Source organism: Anomaloglossus baeobatrachus, chromosome 7, assembly GCF_048569485.1.
Source record: "Anomaloglossus baeobatrachus isolate aAnoBae1 chromosome 7, aAnoBae1.hap1, whole genome shotgun sequence".
NCBI classification, from domain to species: domain Eukaryota; kingdom Metazoa; phylum Chordata; class Amphibia; order Anura; family Aromobatidae; genus Anomaloglossus; species Anomaloglossus baeobatrachus.
Genome location: NC_134359.1, coordinates 89,424,900 through 89,449,560, shown reverse-complemented (window position 1 = coordinate 89,449,560; position 24,661 = coordinate 89,424,900). Strand labels below are relative to the sequence as shown.

Genomic DNA, 24,661 nt, shown 5'->3' with positions numbered 1-24,661 from the left:
GAGAGCTCCGGAGTACAATGCAGGTAACTGAATCCAGGCCTGGCATTATTGGAGATCCCTCCAGTAGCCACTCCGACGCTGTATGTAGCTCTTGCAAAGACAAGTCCATTCCTACCTTTAGGCCTGAGGTCACTAACCCGTGGATCGGGAGCCACAAGTGGCTTGTGATGTGTGGTTTGCGGTTGTCTTCCAGCTTGATGCATGAGCACCAGGTCTAAGTTTACAGCAAGTCTCCAGATGGTGACTTTTGTGAATACAGAAGAGCAGATTTGGACGCACATATATTGGCATTGGGGGTGGAGAAAAATATGGTAAGATGGAGATAGGATGATGCTAGAAGCTGGATACACTAGGGTGGTGATGGAGTGCCTGATTAGAGATTACGTAAAGGGGGAAAGGTGTGAACCCCTGAGTCTAAATATACTGCCTCAAATGTGATTAATATGGGGAAGTTTGGGTTGTTATTATACAGGTAATGGGGGCTCTGGGTGTTACTAGTGTGTGAGAACAGGGGAAGGGAGCGGGATCTGGATACCACTACTCTGGGTGGTGGTGGTGAGGGGGGGTCTGGAAGTGGCTCACAATTTTCTCTCAGAGCTGAATGTGCGTTTCAAGCTAAGAAAGGTTTGAAACAATTTGAAGACAGTCTGTTTCCTGGAAGTCTGAATGTGAATGGATATGTAAATGAGGCTGAAGTGCTTTTGGCTCCTGGAAGCTCCTCCCGAGCCTCTCTTTCTCTGGCTATATTCTCCGCCCAACTGCTTCTTTGCATGAAGTCACACACATCAAAAAAGGTGTCAGACAAGCAGAAAGCAGGGTGGGGAATAGAATCCAAAGCCACTGACACTTGGGAAAAGCTTCCAGATACCAAAAGCATTTCAGCCTCACTTGTATGTCTATTCAAACGTTGATTTCTCAGTAACGGAGCAACGGACTGGCCATGTGAAGGGATTGCTAGACTTTGCTTTGAATGAGTTAAATACATATATAAGTATTGTTTTCTAATTCGCTTCACTGGAAGACACAGGAGATAATGGATGTATGTATGCTGCTGCCACTAGGTGCCTGACAGTAGGCAATAAAAAAAAAAGTTAGCTTTGTGCCAGTTGGTTGGTGTACCCTGCTGAGGAGAAGCTATCACTTTTAGCTAATGTCAGTAGGAGGCAGACATGGGTTTGCTCTGACCTTTTTCTATCTCTTGTGTGTTTCTAGATCTGTTCCCTATATCTTTCCAGTATAGCTTGTGATTTGGGCAAAAGAGTTACCACTCACTCAGTCTTCTCACCTACTGACTGAGAGAACAACGTGGTCTGATCCACTTTGTACCCTCTCCAGACTGACTGGAAGGACTCTACCTTCTGAACACAGAGTGTCTCGGAGCGGCCACTTGTACGGTCCTAGTCATCCATCTTCAGATTGCTCGTTTTCCATAGCAAGATGGCACTCAGGGGAAAGGTGAGCAGGCAGGGGTATGGTGGCAAGGACCGTCCGGTTGGGAGCTCCCGAACACTCTTCATGTGTTGGTGGGGTTAGGGTCTTGTCTCGTAGAATAGAGGATGCAGTAGTGAGGTAATCCCACACTGGGGGGCTCTGGGTGGGTGAAAGAGTAACACAACTCCACTGCTTTCCAAGCACAAGCTGTATCTGTAAGAGAGGAAAATCAGTAATAAATTACAAACCTAAAAGGTAGAGATGGGGCTGAGTACAGCCCTGTGTCTGCCTCCTATGGACACTAAGCTAAAACTGACCAGCTTGGCTCCACTCAGTGGTTGTATCCTACTGAGGAGGAGCTAACTTTTTCTTGCCTAGTGTCAGCCTCCTAGTGGTAGCAGCATGCACCCATGGTTTCCTGTGTCCCCTAATGAAGTGATAAAGGGATGATACAGTGAGTACCCAAAATACTTGTATTTTTTATCTGTAGGTTTATTAAAAGAATGTAAGATCTTGAAATGTTGATACTAGCCACTAGGACATATTAAGACACAACTTATGTTCTGTACAGAAGATCTTTCGGCAGTCTCTTATCACCACAACCAGGATTAGAATGTATATAGAATAACTCCTATATGTAGTAGGCAACACAAGATCTATTCAGAATAGGTGATATCACAGCTCACCTTCTCCCCCTTTTTCACAAAGACCTTCGTACAGGTGAGAGCATTCTCAATAAATATGTCAATACAATTCAATAGGGTCTGACTATTCCAGGAAGCAAAAGTCCATTATTTGGGTTAGTGGCTACTGTGAAGCTTGCTTTTTTTTTTTTTTTTTTTTAATATAGTGATTAAAAAGAAAAACCCTCCCAAACATGCAATATAACCTATTGTTTAGATCAGATTTTTATTTTGTGATGATAGTTTCCTTTTAACTAAACTAAGGCAGACTAGTTGCTGATGCGCTGCTGTACGGCACAATTAAAAGTACTATACTATAGAGGCGTCACACGTCATTGATCTTCTCATCTTTCTTCCACCACAGGCCTATGGCCATTCAAGAGTTTTTTTCCAAACCAAAACCTGATTATGTAGTAAAACCAGAGGACTGTCTGTCTCAGCCTTGCACCTTGCTAGATGTCAATATGAAGACACTAAATGTAGAAGATCTAGAGGTGAGAGTCTATTTTCATTTGGATCCTTTTTATTGGATGTTACTATTTGAACTTTAAAAAACCTTTTTGTTTTTTGCTTTTCAGAAAATGAGCACAGAGTTTAATTTCCATGTGGATCGTGACGGCACTTTCCATGGATTTACTGCTTGGTTCAGTGTCCAGTTCCAAAATCTTGATAACCAGGAGCAGGTGGAATTGGACACTGGCCCTTTCAACCAGTACGTAAGATATTGAATTTGTAGGAGAGGAAAAAAAAAAAAAAGGCCTAAACTGCAGCCATGTCATCCATGGCAATTCAGAAGGAGGTTAGACTGGTCAAATCAGGACCTGCAGGATGGGCCACATTGTCCTAACATTTAATTTTTTCAAACTTGCCTTAAATGCTACAAGCCATTTTTCAGATTATAGGATGCATCTGGGTTTAGGGATCTTCCCTGCTTATCTGAAGTGTAGAGGTTGATGCCACCAACATTGGTGGTCTAGAGCAGTGCCACCTTTCTTGGCACTCAGCAGCATCTGTGGGTCTTTGGCATCCTTGGATACTCCGTCACTACAGCTTTTTGTGATCTGGTTACATCTCCCTTGCCTGCACAAAGCATCATACTAAATGCACTATCACACAGATCATTTTTACAATGATGATACCTACCAAAATCGAATGAAAAATGGGGAAGGGGAGAGGGGATAAAGCCCAAATACGAATGAGGTTGTCTGTGGTTGCCCAACTTTTCAAAATAAGCACAACCCAAGAAGCTCTTTACACCTATTATCCTGCACATGTAGAGCTAATCTGCAGGCTAAGGCTATGTGCCCACGCTGCGGATTTCGCGCGGATTTTGCCGCGGATTTGCCGCGGATTTCCCGAAAATCTGCAGCAGCAGCACTTCCAAGCCATTTCAATGGCATTTTGGAAATGCTGTGTCCATGCTGCGGATTTTTCCGCTGCGGATTTGCCGCGGATTTTGATCCGGAAAAATCTGCAGCATGTCAATTGTTTGGTGCAGATTTGGTCCGGATTTTTGGTTTTGAATGGGGAAAAAAAAAAAAAAAAAAAAGAAATCCGCATCAAAATCCGCGGCAAATCCGCGGCAAATCCGCGGGTGCGGATTTGCCGCGAAAGTCGCGGATTTTCAGGCAGAAAAATCCGCAGGGACATTCTACCGTGGACACATAGCCTAATAGTGTTCCAATGCTGATTTCTCACCTTACTGACAGGTATCACTGTCAGTAAGACCGTTAGCACGCCCCAGCAATTTGACTGACAGCTTGCATGGCCATACATCTGTGCAGAGCGAGTTGCTCACAATGCTGAGTGATGACTGTAGCCGCTCTTTATACGCCTCTATAACTAAAAGATGGTAGCTCCCGGCATGAATAGCATTAATTTCCTCCTATAAATGAAATAGAAAACCGGTTTTAAATGCTGCGCTAAAAACCACAGATGCTGTAAATAAAGAGATTTCCCAGTTTATTTCACAGTTCTACGCGTTTCAGAGACATCTCAGTCTCCTTCCTCAGGAAAAGAAATCATATGATGATCATATGATGTGGTTTTTAGCGCGGCATTTAAAACCGGTTTTCTATTTGATTTATATGATAACCTGCTTTCCAGGGCCGCTGCTAAACTACATAAAACCACTCGCATGCGATCATAGGGGGTTGTGACTGGCACAACCCTACCAGGTGAGTATCTCTTTCCGTTCTGTCTCTCTACCCTCATACCGGGTAAGACCCTATTGCGCTTTTTCCCCCCTACAGCATTAATTTCCTCCTGATAGTATCACTTCTAATAAAATGGCCAGACAGCATTGTAATGCTTTTAACCTGCAGGGATTGTAAGGAGCATGGCAACTTATGCTCATCAAATATATGGTGCATTCGTTATGCTACAAATCATACTCCACCCCAACCCCCTTATCAAGACCAGCATGAAAAACATCCATCTTGACGAATCAGTGTCTGTGTGGACAAGCCCTAATAACATAAAACACGCCAGCCGACCATGTACATATATAGGCAGGTGTGTATTGTACCGTATTTTTCGGACCACAAGACGCACTTTTTCCCCCCCAAATGTTGAGGGAAAGGTGGGGGTGCGTCCAATGGTCTGAATGTAGGGCATGGCTGCGGGGAATGAGGGTGCTGCGGTAGAGCGGGTCATGGGGGCACGAGCAGGCTGCAGCGGCGCTTGCCGTGACCACGTGGGCCCGCTCATTACATATGCACGCCCATCCTCCAGGCTGTAGTTGCCAGGGGTGATCACGGCTGGCTGTTAATTATGCGCGCGTCCCCGCCCACCTAACATGCTGTATATAAGAGCCCAGGCCGGCGGTATAACATAAAAAACACTTTATAATACTTACCTAACAGTCACGCTATGGGCCTTGTGGGCGTCTCTGTTCTCCGACGCCCACAAGCGCCATCTTTGCCTCTTTCTGAAGCCTGTGTGCATGACGTGTCTACGTCATACACACTCGCCGGTCCTGCGCAGGCGCACTACAATACTTTGATCTGCCCTGCTGAGGACCTGAATGCCGGTGAGTGTATATGACGTCGAACCCGTCATGCACCGCGGCTAGAGAAGGAGAACAAAGATGGCCAAAAGAGGTGGCACTGGAGACGCCCATATTGCCCACAGCGTGACTGTTAGGTAAGTATTATAAAGTGTTTTTTATGTTATACCCCCGGCCTGGGCTCTTATATATAGCACTAGAAGGTGGCCCGATTCTACGCATCGGGTATTCTAGAATTTACGTATTGTGTAGTTCATGTATGATTTTTGTTATATATATGTGCAGTATGTGCGTATATTTGTGTGTGCAGCGTTGTCTGTGTGTGTGGGTGTCTGTGTAGGGCAGTTGTTTGTGGTTTCCAGTGTGTGTGTGTGGTGTGTTGTGCAGTGCGCGCGCGCGCGCGTGTGTGTGTGTTGGGGGGAGGTGTGCACTCTCTATCGTGCTCCATCCCCTATGCTGCGCACCCCCCATCGTGCTACATCTCCCATCCTGCGCACTCCCAAACGTGCTCCATCCGCCATGCTGCGCACTCCCAAACGTGCTCCATCCGCCATGCTGCGCACTCCCTATCGTGCTACATTCCCCATGCTGCGCACTCCCCATCGTGCTCCATCCGCCATGCTGCGCACTCCCCATCGTGCTCCATCTCCCATGCTGCGCACTCCTAAACGTGCTCCATCCGCCATGCTGCGCACTCCCAAATGTGCTCCATCCACCATGCTGCGCACTCCCAAACGTGCTCCATCCGCCATACTCCACACTCCCCATCGTGCTCCATGCCCATGCAGCGCACTCCCCATCGTGCTCTATCCCCTATGCTGCGCACCCCCCATCGTGCTCCATCATCCATGCTGCGCACTCCCAAACGTGCTCCATCCGCCATGCCGCGCACTCCCAAACGTGCTCCATCCGCCATGCTGCGCACTCTCAAACGTGCTCCATCCGCCATGCTGGGCACTCTCCATCGTGCTCCATCCCCCATGCAGTGCACTCCCTATCGTGCTCCATCCCCTATGCTGCGCACCTCCCATCGTGCTCCATCTCCCATGCTGCGCACTCTCAAACGTGCTCCATCCGCCATGCTGCGCACTCCCAAACGTGGTCCATCCGCTATGCTGCGCACTCCCAAACATGCTCCATCCGCCATACTCCGCACTCGCCATCGTGCTGCATCCGCCATGCTGCGCACTCCCAAACGTGCTCCATCCGCCATGCTGCGCACTCCCAAACGTGCTCCATCCGCCATGCTGCGCACTCCCAAACGTACTCCATCCGCCATGCTGCGCACTCCCAAACGTGCTCCATCCGCCATGCTGCGCATTACCAAACGTGCTCCATCCGCCATGCTGCGCCAGCATCAGCCTCTCTACCCGCATCATCAGCCTCTCTGCCCGCAGCATCAGCCTCTCTCCTCCCAGCATCAGCGTCTCTGTCCCTAGCATCAGGCTCTCTCCTTCCAGCCTCCCTCAGCATCAGCCTCCCTTTCCCAGCCTTCCCAAGGATCAGCCTCTCTCCTCCCAGCCTCCTTCCTCCCAGCCTCCTCCTCCCAGCCTCCCTCAGCATCAGCCTTCCTCTCCCAGTCTCCCCCAGCATCAGCTTCCCCAAGCATCAGCCTCTACCAGCATCAGCCTCTGTTCTTCCAGCCTCCTCCAGCATCAGCTTCCCTAAGCATCAGCCTCCCTCGTCCCAGCCTCCCTCAGCATCAGCCTCTCTCCTTCCAGCCTCCCTCAGCATCAGCCTCCGCTCCCCAGCCTTCCCTAGGATCAGCCTCTCTCCTCCCAGCCTCCTTCTTCCCAGCCTTCCCATCCCAGCCTCCTTCAGCATCAGCATTTCCCTCTTCCCCATGATCAGCCTCTCTGCTCCCAGCCTCCTCCAGCACGCCCTGCTCCTCTGCCGACACTCACACACCCGATCGCATGCACTCACACACACACCCGATCGCATCCACTCACACACACACCCGATCGCATCCACTCACACACACACCCGATCGCATCCACTCACACACACACCCGATCGCATCCACTCACACACACACCCGATCGCATCCACTCACACACACACCCGATCGCATCCACTCACACACACACCCGATCGCATCCACTCACACACACCCGATCGCATCCACTCACACACACACCCGATCGCATCCACTCACACACACCCCCGATCGCATCCACTCACACACACCCGATCGCATCCACTCACACACACCCGATCGCATCCACTCACACACACAACCGATCGCATCCACTCACACACACACCCGATCGCATCCACTCACACACACACCCGATCGCATCCACTCACACACACAGACACTGACGATATCGCACTTACGCGCTGATACTCACAACATCCGGGGATATCACATGCTTCTGGCCATGTGATCCTCCGTCAGGTCCTGGAAGATCACAACAGCACATTTTCGCCGCCGAGAAGCAAGCGATATCCCAGGATGTCGTGAGTATGTGGATGCGATGTGAGGTGTGTGTGAGGTGTGTATGAGAGTGAGTGTGAGTGTGATCTGATGTGTGTGTATGTTTGTGTGTGTGCGTGTGGACCTTCCGGCGCAGCAGGACCTTGATGGGCTTGTAACCATGCGAGCATGGTTACCAACGTATCCACACCACTCCCACCACTGCCGTGGGAGCGGGGGCCGGGGGAGGGGGAGGGAGTACAGTACTCACCTCCGTGACAGCGCTTGTAACCATGCGAGTATCCACACCACCCCTTTGGGAGCGGGGGCCGGGGGGGGGGGGGGGGGGGGGGTTGGGGGGGGATAGGGAGTACCGTACTCACCTCCGTGACAGCCGTGTCAGTTAGAGAAATGCGCGGGGGGAGGGAGGGGGTGGGGCCAGAGCTAACGTGCATTGCGTGAGGGGGGCGGGGCGTGGCGTGGCTGAATTGCCAATGCCTGCAGGGTGCCGGGGCGAGAGGCCAATCTGTGGGGGGGGGCGGAGCCTGGGCGAGCGGCTGGCCAATCCGTGTGGGGGCGCAGCCTGGGCGAGCGGCCAATCCGTGTGGGGGGGGCGGGGCCATGGCGAGCCCAGCGGCCAATCAGCTTTGTGTCACCGTAAGGACACAATTTTGGAGCATGACAGACAGACAGACAGATAGACAGACAGACAGACAGACAGACAGACAGACAGACAGAATAAGGCAATTATATATATAGATGTTAGAATGCTGTATATAAGAGCCCGGTGGTGGTGGCCGCAGCTTATAGGCCAAAAAAGTGGTGACCGGTTCCCTTTAACAAAATGATGGAACCTAATTCACATCATATAAATCAGTATTTCCATTATTTCTGTAATCTAGTGTTGTAATGACCATCATGAACCTCTCTTTTCCCCCAGACTTACACACTGGAAGCACACACTCTTCATGCTGGACCAGCCGACCCAGGTATACATTGGGGACAGGATCGCTGGCTCCGCTGTATTCCAGAGAAACCCTATTTGGAGACGTCATTTATCAGTTACTATAACCTGGAGTATTACCAGATCATCAGTGAGAACGGTGGAGGTGAGTAGACTCCTGCAGGCTGCAAGGCTCAGATGTTGCATATCTACTCATTATTGAATTGGCTTCTTTTTGGACAGGGAGGCTGCAAAGTGTTTCCTATCTGGAGGTGATTCAGGAAGGATTCCACATGAAATTCTAGTTCTGAGCGTACATGTAAAGACTTCCAATAACGGGTGACTAATCAGCTAAATCCATCCCCCGACAATTGGTCGCAGGTAGTGCACACTGGGAAATGTAATGTAGTTTTACAACAGATGAAGAACCGCACATTGCCCGTATCTGAGCTTGATGCAAAATAAAACCTAACCACTAACGAAATGTGAGAGAATACAATATGTTTTGTTCTTATAGAAACTTGTCTTATAACTGAATAATGTCATAGGGCTAAGCTAACACTGATGGACGGGGACGTTTAACATTTCTACACACCCCTGCGGCTCTTATTGGTGGTTAGTTCTGAGGAGTTATTTCTTTGTTTGGGATACTATATAAACTGGTCACATGATGTAATAAAGCAGAAACGTTCAGTACACCACAAAGTGTGTGTGTGCTGTGTTGATTTCCCAAGCGCTTGTAAAACAAATCTTATTAATTTGGAGTTCCAATGGCATAGGAGGAGTATATTTTGCTCTCAGAAACACAAAGCTGACGGCTGGCAGTGCCCATGGACACACCACTAAGGATATTCTTTTTTAAAATGTTTAATGTGCTTTTTTTATCATTTTTGTAATATCACATGTAACTTGTCAGGGTCTGTAGTGCTTAATTGAGTTATTTTTAATTGTTTTTTTTTTTTCCTATAAAAACTACAGTGATAAAATTGTAGTGGTCCTGTCCCTTTTGTTCAGAACCAGTTGGGGTATCCTTTGATGCACATAATAAATTATACAGTCTCTGTACATAATTACATTCAGTTCAATGATGAAAAGTGAAGTAGCAGCTCACAAAGGGCTGGTGAACGTTCACACTTTGGAAAAGTCCATCTTGGCTCTGGAGGCATAGACACCTCCATACACTAGGTAAAATAAGAAAAAAAAATCAATGTGCTCAGATTTAGGCGATCCGGAGATTCACATTATTGCATGGATTTGGGCTCTGTAAGGCGACACGACAAGAGGCAGGATGCACGCTGTACAGAAAACACAGCATCTGAAGGTGAAGGGTTAGGAAGCTACATCCAGTGCCACGGTAAGAGGTAAAAGTTTGGTAGTTACATTCTGTTCTGAACATTCTTGGCATCAAGAGGGTTTCCTTCCACCTGTGACTAGAAGCACAACTGGGTGGTGAGAAGACGAATTGCCTAGGAAGGAAGACAGCAGCAATCCAGCACCTCGATGAATGGAAGTAGTACGTAGTCTCTTCCCCTCAGCTTTGTTTCGTACCCAGCACCCAGTACATGGTCGGATAAGGCAGGAAGCCGCTTTTTCCTTGGTTCACATGTTGTATGCCACATATATCGGATCAAGCTGGTCAGCAAGGAATCCGTCACGTAAGTGCATACGCTGCTTTTCGCCTCTTGAGTTGATAGGAATAACGCCTGGATCCACAATAACCACAACTCCAACAATCAGATAGTGTTCCTCCAAAACTACATTGGTCACCAGAGCCACTAGGTCAAGGGCCTCCTGCTCCGGCCCATCTAACTCAAGGACCACTACAAGGAGGTTTGTCCATGTGAAGACGGCACTGTAAAGGCAAAAAAAACCACAAAGGAATTACAAGCACATTCTATAATCTGCTGAGACTAATCACAAGCAGAAAGTTTACTGCGTAGAGACTTATAGGGTACGTTCCCACGATCAGTGTTTGCAGCATTTTAGATGCACTGTTTTTTCGCTGCATTGCACAGTACAAGCACAGTGGATAGGATTCTAGAAATCCCATGCCCACTGTGCATGTATGGCCTGCAGCGAAAACCGACCGGCGGTGCGACTTTCCGAACTGCAAGCATGTCAGTTCTTTGCTGCGAAGTTGCAAGAATCCACTGTATGGAGAACACAAGTGAGAGACGGCAGTACCCCCGAACCCCGATCGTGGACACGAGCAGCTGCGGACTCCTGCGGAGGAGACTCGCGACCCCACAGATCAGGACCAGCCGTACCCATAGGCCATGCAATGCTTTCCCGGAAATCTAAAATATTCACAGACCCTGTGGAGGAGGAGGATGGGAATTTTAGCGCAATTTATTAGGAGTAACAATTCTAAAAGTTAATAGACCCATTAAAAGACCTTGCCACAAGGCTTGGATAATAACCAGTTCTCCTGCTTTGCATGGAAGAGGGTCCAGCACTCCTGAAACACATCTGCAAATGGAGTTTCTGGCTTGGCTTCGTATTCTATGTCATGAACTTGAGCCAATATTGACATTTATTGCCAATAATTGACACTAGATTCTAATCCTTTTCCTCTCTGAAGTTGCTATTTGCAGAAGACAATTTTCAAGAATTCATCTCAAACTCACCATTCAGCAATGTTCTTGTGAGATCGAATCACAGACGTCTCAATATCAATTGGATGGTATCTCATGCCTCGTAATTCCAACGTCTCATCAAGGGAACCAACCACATATAGAGCATCGTGTCGCTCTGCGTAGAACGATCAGCATTAATCAGCAGAACTTTTTGGCTTTGACGTCAAAGTATCCTTTTTTCTGACTTCTTATTCTTACCTCCACTAGCATCAGTTAGTTCAGTTCTGCGGAGAAAGCCAAGGTATCCAGTTCGTGCCCAAACAGTCTGCGTGTCCCCAAAACTGAGCCTCGCATTGAAGTGATCGGCGTGCAGGGCCTCTTCTCCATACACTGTATAATAACCATTAGCATTGTGCGGGCTGCTTACCCAAACCTGGCAAGATATTTTCAAGAGAAAAAACCCATTACCTATTTAGTTGGAAAATGTCACATTAAAGTCCAATTGTACCGTCTACATACCTCTCCTAAATGGGAGTCACCAAGGGGTCCTTTGGTTTCTGTGTGTGCAATAATGACTTTCACACCAGGAAGAATCTGCAGGATGAATGCAAAGATTTGCTAAACATGGCTGTCATTATTTCATGCTGTCTGTAATTTGGGCTGCAAGTTCCCTTTAAAGGGAATTGATAAATCGGAAAATGACCTTATTTTTAAAAATGTTTGCCTTTTTATGTATCAAAATCTCTAAAAAAAATAAATAAAATAAAATATAGAAATCTTCATATTTACAATGCCGACTATTCTAGACGTATCAAAAAAGAAAAACCGAGAAAAACCTCATTGTGCAACATTATGAGCGGTCGTCATTCCAATATTTTATATTGGTCCACAACAATTGACAAACTGTGAATATAAAAAAAAAATGGACTGTCGCATTAGTGAATAAAATCTTCAGGCTTTATTTGGGAATCTGTCAACAGGTTTTTGCTCACCCATCTGAGAGCAGCAGATTTTATGCACATTTTAGGGTGTATAAAAAGAGAGATTAGATCCCGTGATCCCAACGTATTGTTACCCCTCTATAAATCACTTGTAAGGCCACATCTGGAATATGGGATTCAGTTTTGGGCTCCACATTTTAAAAAGGACATTCAGAAGTTAGTCAGTTCAAAGGGGGGCAACTAGACTACTACAAGGAATGGAGGACACCTGTATGAAGACAGGTTGAAAACGTTAGATATGTTTAGCTTAGAAAAAAGACGTCTCAGGAGATCTCATTTATATGTATAAATACATGTGTGGTCAATATAAAGGACTGGCACATGACTTATTTCTTCCAAAGACAGTACTAAGGACCAGGGGGCATTCACTGCGAGTGGAAGAAAAGCGATTCCGACAGCTAAATAGGAAAGGGTTCTTTACAGTTAGAGCAGTCAGACTGTGGAATGCCGACCACAAGAGGTAGTAATGGCAGATACTATAACAGCTTTTGAAAAAGAGCTGGATGATTTCCTCACTACACACAACACTGTTGGTTATAAATGACTAAAGGGGGCTTTAAATGGAGCGACATCGCTAGCGATGGCACCCGCTCCCGCCGTTTGTGCGTCATGGGAAAATCGCTGCCCGTGGCACACAATCTCGCTTGTCCACGTCACACGTACAGCCCTCCCTAACGATGTCGCTGTGGGCGGTGAACAACCTCCCCCGAAAGGGGGAGGTTCGTTCGGCGTCACAGCGACGTCACAGAGCGGGCCGCCAATAGAAGCGGAGGAGTGGAGAGAGGCCGCATCTCAGTCACTCCCACCTCGGTGCTCGTTGAGGACACAGGTAAGCTGTAGGTCGTCGTTCCCAAGGTGTCACACATAGCGATGTGTGATACTACGGAAACGACGAACAACCTGCGTCCTCAACAACCAACTATTTTATGAAAATGAACAACGTGTCAACGATGGACGATTTGGTGAGTATTTTCCATCGTTAACGGTCGTGCCTTGCTGTCACACGCAACGACGTCGCTAACGATGCCGGATGTGCGTCACGAGATCCGTGACCCCGGCTATATAGCGTGTAACGTGGCCTTTAAGGACAAAATGTAGAATTAGTGGAGGAAGGTTGAACTAGATGGACCTAGGTCTTTATTCAACCTATGTAACTATATAACGTAGGGGCAGAGACACTGATTTCAGCGATGTGTCACTTACTGAGCTATTTGCTGTCATTTTGATATAATCAATGTTTTCTCTGCTGTAGATTTAGCAGTTATACAGAGCTCATAAATATGCTGGACTACCTGCAGCACGCCAAGTAGTCCTGTAATGATAATCTATTGCTAATTAAACAGTAATTTCATCAAAACTACACTAAGCAGCCCAGTAAGTGACACATCGCTGGAATCAGGATCTCTGACCCTACGTTATGCTGCTCTCAGATAAGAGGGCAAAAACCTGGTGACAGATTCCCTTTAAAACCTCTATACAAAGCTGGTAACACAGGATCAGTCAATTATAATAATGTTGCAGCTGACCCTGCTCTCCCTCTTTTGACAGTGCCCTTTGCACACACTCATTAGATGCTTTAATACAAAACATCACTAGTCTGAGTCTATTGCTGCTAATGTACATGTGAACTTCCAGAAAGAACTTTCTAGAATAACTAAATTTCTAGAATAGATTAGAATAACTCTGGTGGACATTGCAAGATTATCATTTTTTAATAGAAATCATGATATAGAAAATTCTTCGCTTCTACTGTGATTTGTCCTGATGAAGGAGTGATCTGTTGCCAATGTATGTAAAGCGCTGTGGAATTAATAGCGCTATACAAATGAATAAAATTATTATTATTAATTACCGCATTTCTTCATCGTTCCTATGGGAGACCCAGACCATGGGTGTATAGCTTCTGCCTCCGGAGGACACACAAAGTACTACACTAAAAAGTGTAGCTCCTCCCTCCGAGCATATACACCCCCTGGATAACCAAATATAGCCAGTTCAATGCTTTGTGTTCAGGAGGCACACATCCACACATGCATTCTCATCTGATTTTTGATTTTAAAGAGTTTGAAGAAAAGCGGGTCCAAGCCTGGACCCCCGGCATGTCCCTTCTCACCCCACTGTGTCGGCGGTGTTGTTGAGGTTGATTTCAGGGCTGGAGCCTTACATGCCGCGCTCCTTCACCATCCCTCGGGCTCTGGCTTGAAGTGGGAGCCAGCACGGTTCTCACTGCTTGCAGGAGACCGGTCTCCATCCGCAGCCCTTTCAGTATCCTGCCAGACGGAGCACTCATCCCTCAGGGACCTGGCCCTGCGTCTCACAAGCTAAGTATTTGAGACGTTATTGTCAGGGGGGTCCCTTGCACTTTATTGTTGGGGAGAGTGTGTTATTTAACCTTTGTGACATTTCCGGCCGGTTCTCTGGTTTTCACCTGAGAACCGCGCCGAGGGTGCCTGCGCGCCGGCCGCATTGTAAAATTTAGGCCCCGGCTTCGCCTGAGGCCTAGTTTCGTTTTCACTGCCCCTGCATGTCAGTCATGCAGGGGGACAGTGCGGCTCTGCCCACCGGCCGTTCGGCACAGGGGAGGACACTCCTCTCTGAGGAGATGTTTCCCTCCCCTGTATATCTCCTTGGCCCTCCGGATCCCGCTCTTTGACTAGGCCCCGCCCCCTCTCCTCGCTCCGGCGCCATTTTATCAGCGTTCTCACACTGATCGGCGCTGGCTGCAGCATCTCTGCTAATCTGTCTGGGGGTCCGAGCTGTGGGATCCGGAGGGCACACAAACGGTCTGGTAAGCCACAACCTCCGGTTGTGGACCTTCTTATACACTCTCTGGGGGTCATTCTGGCTCAGAGCCCCCACCTCAACAGCATGTCTCACACTAGGAGCAAGGCTGTACTCAATATGTACTGCATGTAAGCTCGTACTGCCTGAACCGAGCACATATCCACATTGTGATGCCTGCTCTAACATGGTGGTGCTTCAGCCTGGAGTCTCCCCAGTGGTCCCTCCGGCTGCTCCGGCCCCGGTGGCTGAACCCCCGGCTTGGGTAGAATCCTTCTCTAAGTCTATCTCCCAGTCCTTTGCCGACTCCATGGGAGAGTTGTCCTGGACTCTGCTGAGCATGCATCAGCCCCCTTCTCAGGGCGCCTCTGCTGCTTCGGCTCGCTCTGCAGAGCTCACAGAGGATTCTTCATCTGCTCCCAGACCCCATCCTCCTAAAAGGAGACGCAGGGTCCCCTCTCCTTCCTCGTCCCGCGGCTCTGATTCACGAGCCGACTCGCAGGACGAGGAGGATGTCTTTTCTAGGGGCTCGGACGCTACCTCCATGTGCCCCATTGATCTGACCGAGGGTGACGCAGATGTTAGTGATTTGATTGCATCCATTAATTCTGTACTGGACCTCAATCCGCCAGTATCAGAGGAACAACCCTCTCTGGCAGAAAAGCACCAGTTTACCTTGCCTAAGAGAACAAGGAGTGTGTTCTTTAACCACTCCAGTTTTCAGGCCACTGTGACCAAGCCCAGGGCCTGTCCTGACAAACGCTTCCCAAAGCGTGGTTCTGATGACCGTTTTCCCTTTCCACCTGAGGTGGTCAAGGAGTGGGCTCATTCACCAAAGGTAGACCCTCCGGTGTCTAGACTCTCAGCCCGGACAGTTGTATCAGTGGCTGATGGCACCTCACTTAAGGATCCCACTGACCGCCAGGTTGACCTTCTGGCCAAATCTGTATATGAGGCGGCAGGGGCCTCGTTCTCCCCATCTTTTGCAGCAGTGTGGGCTCTCAAGGCCATCTCTGCTTCTCTGGAGGAGATGCATTCCCTCACTAGGGACTCTATGCCTGAAATGGTTGCCTTAACTTCCCAGGCTTCAGCCTTTTCAGCCTACGCCATGTCTGCCATGCTGGAGGCTTCTCACCGCACTGCGGTGGCTTCGGCTAATTCCCTCGCTATCCGCAGGATATTGTGGCTTCGAGAGTGGAAGGCAGACGCTTCTTCAAAGAAGTACCTTGCTGGGTCCAGGCTGTTCGGTGAACAACTGGATGAGATTATTAAGGAAGCTACTGGCAGGAAGAGTACTTCCTTGCCACAGACTAAAACCAGGAAACCTGTCCAGGGAAGGAACCAGTCGAGGTTTCGTTCATTTCATTCCTCTAACTGGTCGTCCTCTAAGCCCTCGGCCTCGTCCACTAACTCAGCCAAGGACCAGAAGCCCAACTGGCGCACGAAGCCGCGTCCTCAGAAGTCCGCAGGAGCTGCTGCCACCAAGGCAGCCTCCTCTTGACTATCTGGCAGAGCCAGCAACGTCCTTGGTCGGTGGCAGGCTCTCCCACTTTGGCGACTTGTGGTTTCAACACGTCTCCGATCAGTGGGTGCGGGATATCATCTCCCACGGCTACAGGATAGAATTCTCTTCCAGCCCGCCAAACAGATTTTTTTCTGTCAACTCCCCCCTGCTCCAAGGCTGCTGCCTTCTCTCAGGCCGTAGCATCCTTGCAGGCCAACGGAGTAATTGTACCGGTTCCCGCCCGGGAACGGTTCAGAGGTTTCTACTCAAATCTCTTCCTAGTCCCCAAAAAGGACTGTTCCTTCCGGCCCATCCTGGATCTCAAGCTTCTCAACAAGCATGTTCAGGTGCGGCATTTTCGCATGGAGTCTCTGCGATCAGTCATTGCCTCAATGACCCAAGGAGATTTCCTGGCATCCATCGACATCAGAGATGCCTATCTGCATGTACCAATTGCAGTTTCACACCAGCGTTGGCTAAGTTTTGCAATCGGAGAGGAACATTTCCAATTCATGGCTCTCCCCTTCGGGTTAGCCACGGCCCCTCGAGTATTCACCAAGGTCATGGCAGCAGTGGTTGCGGTTCTGCACCTCCAGGGTTTAGCAGTGATTCCTTACCTGGACGACCTTCTAGTCAAGGCTTCATCCAGTGCAGACTGTCAGCGGAGTGTCTCGCTCACTCTCGCCACTCTTGGGCAGATTGACAAGCCACCCGAATTGAACAAGTCCACTCTGACTCCGACCCAGAAACTCACGTACCTAGGGATGCAATTCGAGGCTCTGCCGGCACTTGTGAAGCTGCCCTTAGTCAAACAGCAGTCCCTCCATCTGGTGGTGCGCTCTCTGCTGAGGCCCCGCCGTCATTCCATCAGGCACCTAATGCAGGTGCTAGGTCAGATGGTGGCGTCAATGGAAGCGGTTCCCTTTGCCCAGTTCCATCTGCGTCCTCTGCAGCTGGACATTCTCCGCTGTTGGGACAAGCGGACTTCTTCCTTGCACAGGTTGGTGGCTCTGTCGCCACAGACCAAGAGCTCCCTTCAGTGGTGGCTTCAGCCCCTCTCTCTGTCTCAGGGACGCTCCTTCCTGGCCCCGTCCTGGGTGATCCTCACCACGGATGCCAGTCTATCCGGCTGGGGAGCAGTATTTCTCCACCACCGAGCACAGGGCACTTGGACTCCGTCCGAATCAGCCCTCTCGATCAATGTGCTGGAAATCAGAGCTGTGCTCCTAGCTCTCGTAGCCTTTCACCACCTGTTGGCGGGCAAGCACATTCGAGTCCAGTCAGACAATGCGACAGCGGTTGCCTACATCAATCACCAGGGCGGGACTCGCAGCCGCCTGGCAATGTTGGAGGTTCAACGCATCCTTCAGTGGACGGAGGACTCCAAGTCCACCATATCCGCAGTCCACATCCCAGGCGTAGAAAACTGGGAGGCAGATTATCTCAGCCGTCAAACCGTGGACAGCGGCGAGTGGGCTCTGCATCCGGCAGTGTTTCGGTCAATCTGCCGCAAGTGGGGCACTCCGGAAGTGGATCTAATGGCATCCCGGCACAACAACAAGGTCCCGGTTTACGTGGCTCGCTCCCACGATCCTCAGGCCTTTGCAGCGGACTCGCTGGTTCAGGATTGGTCCCAGTTTCGTCTGTCTTACGTGTTTCCCCCTCTAGCTCTCTTGCCCAGAGTCCTGCGCAAGATCAGAATGGAGGGCCGTCGGGTCATCCTCATTGCTCCAGACTGGCCCAGGCGAGCTTGGTACCCAGACCTGCTCCATCTGTCCGTAGAGGTGCCGTGGCATCTCCCGGACCGCCCAGACCTTCTCTCACAAGGTCTGTTTTTCCGCCAGAATTCTGCGGCTCTCAGATTGACGGCGTGGCTCTTGAGTCCTGGATCTTGACGGCTTCTGGCATTCCTCCCGAAGTCATCTCCACTATGACTCAGGCTCGGAAGTCTTCCTCGGCCAAAATTTATCACAGGACTTGGAGAATTTTCCTGTCCTGGTGTCGTTCTTCTGGCCATGCCCCTTGGCCTTTTTCCTTGCCGACCATCCTGTCCTTTCTACAGTCCGGTCTGCAGTTAGGACTATCCCTCAAGGGAAAGGTCTCGGCTCTGTCAGTGTTGTTCCAGCGGCGTATCGCCCGGCTGGCTCAGGTGCGCACCTTTATGCAGGGCGCATCTCACATCATTCCGCCTTACCGGCGGCCTTTGGATCCCTGGGACCTTAATCTGGTCCTCACGGCCTTGCAGAAACCCCCCTTTGAGCCTCTTAGGGAGGTTTCTTTGTTTCGTCTTTCACAGAAAGTCGTCTTTCTAGTGGCCATAACTTCCCTCAGGAGAGTCTCTGATTTAGCTGCTCTCTCTTCGGAGTCACCTTTTTTGGTTTTTCATCAAGACAAGGTGGTTCTCCGTCCGACTCCGGACTTTCTCCCTAAGGTGGTATCTCCTTTCCACCTTAACCAGGACATTTCATTGCCTTCCTTTTGTCCGGCTCCTGTTCATCGCTTTGAAAAAGCGTTGCATACTTTAGATCTGGTGCGGGCGTTCCGGATCTATGTGTCACGCACCGCTGTTCTTAGGCGGTGCACCTCTTTTTGTGCTGACCACAGGTCGGCGTAAGGGCCTCTCGGCTTCTAAACCGACCCTGGCTCGTTGGATTAGGTCGGCCATTTCTGATGCCTACCAGTGTACTCAAGTGCCTCCCCCGCCGGGGATCAAGGCACACTCGACCAGAGCTGTCGGTGCCTCTTGGGCTTTTAGGCACCAGGCTACGGCTCAGCAGGTCTGTCAGGCTGCCACTTGGTCTAGTCTGCACACCTTTTCGAAGCACTACCAAGTGCATGCTCATGCTTCGGCAGATGCGAGCTTGGGCAGACGCATCCTTCAGGCGGCTGTCGCCCATTTGTGAAGTTAGGTTTCGCCTACTTCTCAGTTGTCTGTTTATTTCCCACCCATGGACTGCTTTGAGACGTCCCATGGTCTGGGTCTCCCATAGGAACGATAAAGAAAAAGAGAATTTTGTTTACTTACCGTAAATTCTTTTTCTTATAGTTCCGTAATGGGAGACCCAGCACCCTCCCTGTTGCCTGTTGGCAGTTTCTTGTTCCGCGTGTTATCACCGGCTGTTGTTGTAGACAGAGACTCCGGTTGTTCCGGTTTTTTGCTCTCTCTCTACTTGTGGGTGGCTATTCTCCTTCAGCTTTTGCACTAAACTGGCTATATTTGGTTATCCAGGGGGTGTATATGCTCGGAGGGAGGAGCTACACTTTTTAGTGTAGTACTTTGTGTGTCCTCCGGAGGCAGAAGCTATACACCCATGGTCTAGGTCTCCCATTACGGAACTATAAGGAAAATAATTTACGGTAAGTAAACAAAATTCTCCTTTTTTCGCTTTATAAGAGACACTTTTTTTCCCCCAAATTTTGGGGGAAAGTAGGGGGGAGGGAGAGTCTTATAAGCCGAATATACGGGGGGGGATATATATCACACTGCAGGGTCCAGGGGAGGTGGGGGCAGCAGCTTTGGAGCGGTGCTGGGGGCAGGTGAACGCTGTGGGCGGCAGCGTTAAATCTCCTGGTCCCGCTCATATAATATGCACAGCCGCTGTCCATCTCCGTGGTGCTGGAACCGCACCGCGGCGATGGGCTGGGGGAGCGGTGCATATTGTATGAGCCTGCGCCCCCCTGTGATCGCACATGCCCCCCGTGTTAGATATGGCCCCCATGCTGCTGCCCATTCTAAAATAAAAAAGCTTTACTTACCCCCTCCAGCGTTTCTCCCCGTGTCCCTGCTTCCACTGTGATCAGGCATGCAGAGATCTCACTCTGCTGTCCGATCACATGACCGGCACTAGAACCAGGAAGTGGAGGAACAGAAGCACGGAGGAAGACAGGAGGGAGATCAGCACTGGAGGAGGTAAGGAAAGAGTGTTTTATTTTACTATGGGCAGCAGCATGGGGGTGATATCTAACACAGGGGGACTTGTGCAATCCCTAGGGGGCCATAGGCAGCACAGGGGAATGTATGCAATCCATAGGCAGCACAGGTGAACGTATGCAATCCATAGGGGGCCATAGGCAGCACAGGGGAACGTATGCAATCCATAGGGGGCCATAGGCAGCACAGGGGAACGTATGCAATCCATAGGGGGCCATAAGCAGCACAGGGGAACGTATGCAATCCATAGGGGGCCATAGGCAGCACAGGGGAACGTATGCAATCCATAGGGGGCCATAGACCGCACAGGGGGACGTATGCAATCCATAGGGGGCCATAGGCAGCACAGGGGAACATATGCAATCCATAAGGGGCCATAGCCCGCACAGGGGAACGTGTGCAATCCATTGGTGGCCATAGGCAGCACAGGGGAACGTATGCAATCCATAGGGGGCCATGTGCAATCCATAGGGGGCCATAGGCAGCACAGGGGAACATGTGCCATCACAAGGGGGCTATATTCAATATAAGGGGGCCATATCCAGATTAAGAGGGCTAATTTTAGGATGGGGGGCTATGAGGGACATATACCCTATATGATTTGTTAGACGGACACTGGCATTATAAGTTGGACCCCATTTAACATTAAAAAAAAAAAATCTCTTTTCCTTCACCAAATTTGGGGGTGCGTCTTATAATCAGGTGCGTCTTATAAAGCGAAAAATACGGTATCTGTATCCTGAAACGTATTGACAAAAAAAAAAAAAAAAAAAAAAAAAAAAAAAAAACATTTCCAGGATCCTTGTTTCATCCCTTGGCAGTGTGGATTAACCCCTTCTCATCCAGTAAATTTTTTTTTTTGTTACATTTATTTTATGACACATTCTCTTAATTCCACTTTGAATCTTACCTTTCCAGATTCCATTAGGGGCAGACTATGCGGTGAACCCCTCTCGACTAGTCGCACTCTTAAAAACAATACAAAATTGTTAGACAAGAAATTGTGTGCAACGTCATGTAAAAGTAAGATGATGTGGACTGTCCGTACCTGTCGTGGCGCAGAGCTCGCATGTCTACATAGACAGTGGTTGGATCAGGACCAGCGGTTCCCTATAAAGTAGCAATGATTTATTTTTTTTCCATCCAATAAACAATACGGTGACATTATTTGGAGCAGGGACTGCCATGCAGGTGAGAAGCAGTACAAACACGGTCTAATAAGCGCACGGTGTACAGTCCTGATCTACAGCCACTTCTACCTTGCATACGCCTCTATCTACACATTACTTCTCATTATCCTCCTGCCTTGTGCTCGGCCTAAAGAGTGAAGCCTTCTGCCATTCCTGTGCTGACACACACTACCAGCGGAGCCCAGAGCAAAGCACACTTCAGGTAGCATGTCAGCACACACATGCAGACCCCATACCTGATCCGCAAGCTTGCCCAGTCTGTTGGGCTGGAAGAGGAACCACAAAGAGAAGTGAGAGACGAAAAGGTATGACAGCGACAGTGGGAACAGGTCGAGAAACGGATCAGAAGACACAATCTCAATACGACCAAGCTAAACATTGCCTGGTTATGTACAGAAATACGCTAAGGTCCTTACAGATGTCAATTATCTAAAAAGATAGAAGCCAACAAGCTTACCTGTAAACAGATGGCCACGTTGACCCGACAGCCGAATGTGGTGCTCACTGCTCGGGTGGAGAGTCCCAGGTCTTTGAACAGCTTAGAGAAGGACTGCGTGAGCGAGATCCGGGGCCTTTCTTCAGCCACCACCATGCACGTGCGCACGCAGGACAGGTTCACACCCCGGGACTGGGCAAGGGAATGAACACATCAGGGAAAGGATTTAAGGAAAGGAATAACACATAGAAAGAAAAGGAAAAATAAAAAAAAAATATGGTTTATAAACAAGAGGGTGAGCTGGGGAGGCAAGCAAAAAAGACTGGTTTAGGACAAAATGAGGGAAGAAAGCTAGAAGTGGCCAATAGGCTAGAAACAAGACTAAATCCTTACTTTGAGGGTGCCCGTCTGTGTGCCCAAGCCTCGGGTACACATCTCCATGACCGAATAGGAGCAGAAAGTGACGCGTACTTTGTATTGACTGACTGCACTGAGCCATAAGGATGCATTAGTCTCCAGTTCCAGAGGGGGAACCAAGATAGATTGGTGCCCAGAGTATACACTGTATGGACAAGAAAGGAGACACTAAAAGACAACGCCATGCATTCAATGCCCCCCGCAACCGATGAGAACCCGCCGATAACAGTATATAGACAACGCATGCTAACAATCTGTGTATTGGGCAAACTTTACAATGTGAAAGCAGAGTGGAAATGAGAGTTTACCTGCACAAGCACCACAGGGCAAAACCTAAGCCACAGTACGGGTCTAGACAGATAGCAATCTGCCGAGATGGATACAACTCGCATTGCAGTTTTATGGACCGACATAAGGCACTGCAGGCTGAATGAGACATCTGCAGATGACACAAGTAAGACCAACTTAACTTACAAGGACACAACTGCAGGACAAAGCTAAGTGTACATACTTGTCATGACGTGACACTCCTCTTCTGCAACAACACATCACATTAATGACTTACCTTTACTCCAGCTAAGATTCCTGTGGTCGATACACTGAAATCCAAATAAGCCAGAGTGTCGGGGGACGTTGGCCTGAAAAGACGAGACATTTTCTTTTTGGGCATGTCTTCTGTGAAAACATCAAAGTAAAGCGACACAGCTCGTTAGGACAGTCATTGCCGATACTAAAGATCACCCATTATTACAACTATAGGTTATATATTTCTACACCATCACCAAGGATTAGAGGTGGTGCAAATTTATTCACACGTCCCATTCCATTGGCCATGACAGTGGTCTGTGACTGCTGCAGGGGAACAAAGTCTCACTTATTACCTGCTGGCATCTGCGGCTTTTCTTAGGATTACTCAACAAGGTCATCATTATGGCAACATCAATCCATAAACTCATAGAATGGTAGAGTTGGAAGAGACCTCAAGGGCCATCGGGTTCAACCCCCTGCGAGTGCAGGCTTTCCTAAATCATCCCAGCTATATGTTTATCCAGTTTCTGCTTGAAGATTTCCATTGATGGAGAGCTCACCTCCTCCCGTGGTATTCTGTTCCACTCCCTGACTGCCCTCACCACCTCCCGTGGTCGCCTGTTCCACTCCTTGACTGCCCTCACTGTCAGAAAGTTTTTCCTAATGTCTAATCTGAATCTCCTTCCTTTAAGTTTCATCCCATTGCTTCTTGTACTTTCTTGTGCTAATGAGAATAGGGTAGTTCCCTCTGCACTGTCACTACCTTTCAGATATTTGTAGACCGCTATTAAGTCTCCTCTCAGCCTTCTCTTTTTCAGGCTGGCTAATCAAAAGAATGGGCACAGAAGCCACCAGGTAAGCGGGTACGATGACTCCTAGCTACTTTCGTGGCCCATAGAATGGGACATGCAGATCGATATGAATCAATTCTACCAGAAATAACATGCGGCTCTACATATTCATGCATGCTCCAGTTTAGGACTCTTACCAGTGTCCAGAATGGTTGGCCACGTTTTGATGTCTACAGCAACAGCAGCTTCTTTTGATTTAAGCAAACGCATTATTGCTTGCGTCGTGAGGATACAAGCAGATTTGCTAACCTGTGAATAGCAAAACAGCTCGTCATAATAATATCTAGTCCGTATACCTTATATTGTATCTACTATACATTGACACTATAGGAGGACTACACAAAAATGTCAGCGAACATCCTTGATCTCATTTGAGCACAACCTACAATTTCTAGAATAATATATGGCAGAGGTTCCCAATCTTTCTGACCATGAGAGCCACATTAATTTCTGAGAGATGGTCACGAGCCCCATTCAGCTTCTGCTCTCACATCTCCCATTACCGGTATGGTGACAGCCTAAGCTTTTCCATAAAACTCACACCAAGGCGGTATACCAGGGTGCAGGGGTTCCTACCTTACCCCCATTCAGATCTGCTCTTTTGTGTGGGGCTACTCAAAAAGTCACAATCTGGAGACCTGTCCTTCATAGCAGTTTGCTAGATCTAGAGCTAATGCACCGAGCTGGAAGACAGCCGAGAGCCACATGTCACAGGCCCATCAGCCACATAAGGCTCCTCTGAGCCACAGGTTGGGGATCCCTGATTTATAGCATAAAAGAAGTATCAAACGCTACTGTTTTAGATACAGCTGGTGATAAGCAACCACAAGTCTGTTAGACTGCTACAGCAAATCTACAAATGGTAGATACATCCTTGAGTTTGTAAGCACAAAATGATTGTTCAAACACCCTTGATGTAGCCAAATAGTTCAGTGCATCTTCTTTCCTACTTGTTTTCCATAT

General features: G+C 48.8%; 2 protein-coding genes across 10 annotated transcripts in view; one reads left to right on the top strand and one right to left on the bottom strand.

Moving 5' to 3' along the window:
• Nucleotides 1-9,515, top strand: part of PRMT2 (protein arginine methyltransferase 2) — a 29,934-nt gene extending 20,419 nt beyond the window's left edge. The window contains exons 6-9 of the mRNA XM_075317455.1: nucleotides 2,479-2,608; nucleotides 2,693-2,826; nucleotides 8,481-8,649; nucleotides 8,727-9,515. Coding sequence (XP_075173570.1) covers nucleotides 2,479-2,608; nucleotides 2,693-2,826; nucleotides 8,481-8,649; nucleotides 8,727-8,759 — 466 coding nt within the window. The 3' untranslated portion in view covers nucleotides 8,760-9,515. The remainder of the gene's footprint in view (nucleotides 1-2,478; nucleotides 2,609-2,692; nucleotides 2,827-8,480; nucleotides 8,650-8,726) is intronic.
• DIP2A (disco interacting protein 2 homolog A) overlaps nucleotides 9,327-24,661 on the bottom strand; it is a 184,217-nt gene continuing 168,882 nt past the window's right edge. For 6 of the 9 annotated variants that reach the window (XM_075317444.1, XM_075317445.1, XM_075317449.1 and 3 more), the window contains 12 exons: nucleotides 23,836-23,947; nucleotides 22,885-22,994; nucleotides 22,628-22,758; nucleotides 22,296-22,464; nucleotides 21,924-22,094; nucleotides 21,703-21,732; nucleotides 21,325-21,386; nucleotides 21,187-21,244; nucleotides 11,579-11,653; nucleotides 11,318-11,492; nucleotides 11,111-11,234; nucleotides 9,327-10,335 (listed from right to left, as the gene is read on the bottom strand). In XM_075317444.1, coding sequence (XP_075173559.1) covers nucleotides 10,083-10,335; nucleotides 11,111-11,234; nucleotides 11,318-11,492; nucleotides 11,579-11,653; nucleotides 21,187-21,244; nucleotides 21,325-21,386; nucleotides 21,703-21,732; nucleotides 21,924-22,094; nucleotides 22,296-22,464; nucleotides 22,628-22,758; nucleotides 22,885-22,994; nucleotides 23,836-23,947 — 1,470 coding nt within the window. In that variant the 3' untranslated portion in view covers nucleotides 9,327-10,082. The other 3 variants (XM_075317446.1, XM_075317447.1, XM_075317452.1) reach the window with 2 other exon arrangements.